The sequence below is a fragment of the Pteropus vampyrus genome, unplaced genomic scaffold, assembly GCF_000151845.1.
Source record: "Pteropus vampyrus isolate Shadow unplaced genomic scaffold, Pvam_2.0 Scaffold405, whole genome shotgun sequence".
NCBI lineage: Eukaryota > Metazoa > Chordata > Mammalia > Chiroptera > Pteropodidae > Pteropus > Pteropus vampyrus.
Genome location: NW_011889186.1, coordinates 540,685 through 542,869, shown reverse-complemented (window position 1 = coordinate 542,869; position 2,185 = coordinate 540,685). Strand labels below are relative to the sequence as shown.

The window sequence follows — 2,185 nt, the reverse complement described above, 5'->3', positions numbered from 1 at the left end:
TTGGTGTCTCTGTTGAGCTGGTGGTGGGTGTTGGTGTTGGTGTCTCTGCTGAGCTGGTGGTGGGTGTCGGTGTTGGTTTCTCTCTGGTGGTGGTCAGGGTGGGAGTCAGAGTTGATGTTTTTGTTGAGGTGATGGTTGGTGTTGGTGTCTCTGTTGAGCTTATGGTGGCTGTCGGTGTTGGTGTCTTTGGTGAGCTGGTGGTGGGTGTCAGGGTTGTGGTCTCTGTGGTTGTGGTGGTGGTGGGAGTCAGAGTGGATGTCTCTATTGAGCTGGTTGTGGGGGTCGGTGTAGGTGTCTCTATGGAGCTGGGTGTTGGTGTTTTTGTTGAGGTGGTGGTTGGTGTTGGGGTTGGTTTCTCTGTTGAGCTGGTGGTCGGTGTCGCTGTTGGTGTCTCTGTCGTGGTGGTGGTGGTGGATGTTGGTGTTGATGTCTCTGTTGAGGTGATGGTGGATGTCAGTGTTGGTGTCTCTGTTGAGCGGGTGGTGGGTGTCGGTGTTGGTGTCTTTGGTGAGCTGGTGGTGGGTGTTGGTGTCTCTGTTGAGCTGGTGGTGGGTGTTGGTGTTGGTGTCTCTGTTGAGCGGGTGGTGTGTGTCGGTGTTGGTGTCTCTGTTGAGAGGGTGGTGGGTGTCGGTGTTGGTGTCTCTGTTGAGCTGGTGGTTGCTGTTGGTGTCTTTGTTGTGGTGGTGGCTGGTGTTGGGGTTGGGGTCTCTGTTGAGCTGCTGGTGGGTGTTGGGGTTGTGGTCTCTGTGGTTGTGGTCATGGTGGGAGTCAGAGTTGATGTTTTTGTTGAGGTGATAGTCGGTGTTGGTATCTCTGTTGAGGTGGTGGTGGATGTTGGGGGTGGTGTCTTTGTTGACGTGGTTGTGGGTGTTGGGGGTGGTGTCTCTGTTGAGCGGGTGGTGGATGTCAGGGTTGGGGTCTCTGTTGAGCTGGTGGTGGGTGTCGGGGTTGGGGTCTCTGTTGAGCGGGTGGTGTGTGTCGGTGTTGGTGTCTCTGTTGAGCGGGTGGTGGGTGTCGGTGTTGGTGTCTCTGTTGAGCTGGTGGTGGGTGTCGGTGTTGGTGTCTCTGTTGAGGTGGTGGTGGGTGTCGCTGTTGGGGTCTCTGTTGAGCGGGTGGTGCGTGTCGGGGTTGTGGTCTCTGTGGTTGTGGTCGTGGTGGGAGGCAGAGTTGATGTTTTTGTTGAGGTGATAGTCGGTGTTGGTGTCTCTGTTGAGCGGGTGGTGGGTGTCGGTGTTGGTGTCTTTGGTGAGCTGGTGGTGGGTGTCAGGGTTGTGGTCTCTGTGGTTGTGGTGGTGGTGGGAGTTGGAGTTGATGTCTCTATTGTGCTGGTTGTTGGTGTCGGTGTAGGTGTCTCTGTGGAGCTGGGTGTTGGTATTTTTGTTGAGGTGGTGGTTGGTGTTGGGGTTGGTTTCTCTGTTGAGCTGGTGGTCGGTGTCGCTGTTGGGGTCTCTGTGGTGGTGGTGGTGGTGGATGTTGGAGTTGACGTCTTTGTTGAGGTGATGGTGGATCTCAGTGTTGATGTCCTTGTTGTGCTGGTGGTGGTTGTCTGAGTTGGTGTCTCTGTTGAGCTCGTGGTGGGTGTTGGTGTCTTTGTTGAGGTGGTGGTTGGTGTTGGTGTTGGTGTCTCTGTTGAGCTGGTGGTGGGTGTCGGGGTTGGTATCTCTGTTGAGCTGGTGGTGGGTGTTGGTGTCTTTGTTGTGGTGGTGGCTGGTGTTGGGGTTGGGGTCTCTGTTGAGCTGGTGGTGGGTGTCGGGGTTGTGGTCTCTGTGGTTGTGGTTGTGGTGGGAGTCAGAGTTGATGTTTTTGTTGAGGTGATAGTCGGTGTTGGTGTCTCTGTTGAGGTGGTGGTTGGTGTTGGTGTTGGTGTCTCTGTTGAGCTGGTGGTGGGTGTCGGGGTCGTGATCTCTGTAGTGGTGGTCGTAGTGGTTGTCGGAGTTGATGTCTTTGTTGAGGTGGTGGTGAGTGTTGGGGTTGGGGTCTCTTTTGTGGTGGTTGTGGTAGGAGTAGGAGTTGATCTTTTTGTTGTGGTGATGGTCGGTGTTGGTGTCTTTGTTGAGCCGGTGGTGGATATTGGTGTCTTTGTTGAGGTAATGGTGGGCGTCAGAGTCGAAGTCTCTGTTGAGCTGGTGGTGGGTATCGAGGTTGGTGTCTTTGTTGAGCTGGTGGTGGGTGTTGTTGTCTTTGT

General features: G+C 54.7%; 1 protein-coding gene across 1 annotated transcript in view; it reads right to left on the bottom strand.

Annotated features, from left to right (window-relative positions):
* Positions 1–2,185, bottom strand: part of MUC2 (mucin 2, oligomeric mucus/gel-forming) — a 37,612-nt gene that overhangs the window by 16,582 nt on the left and 18,845 nt on the right. The window contains exon 26 of the mRNA XM_011380822.1: positions 654–852. Within this exon, the coding sequence (XP_011379124.1) occupies positions 654–852 (199 nt within the window). The remainder of the gene's footprint in view (positions 1–653; positions 853–2,185) is intronic.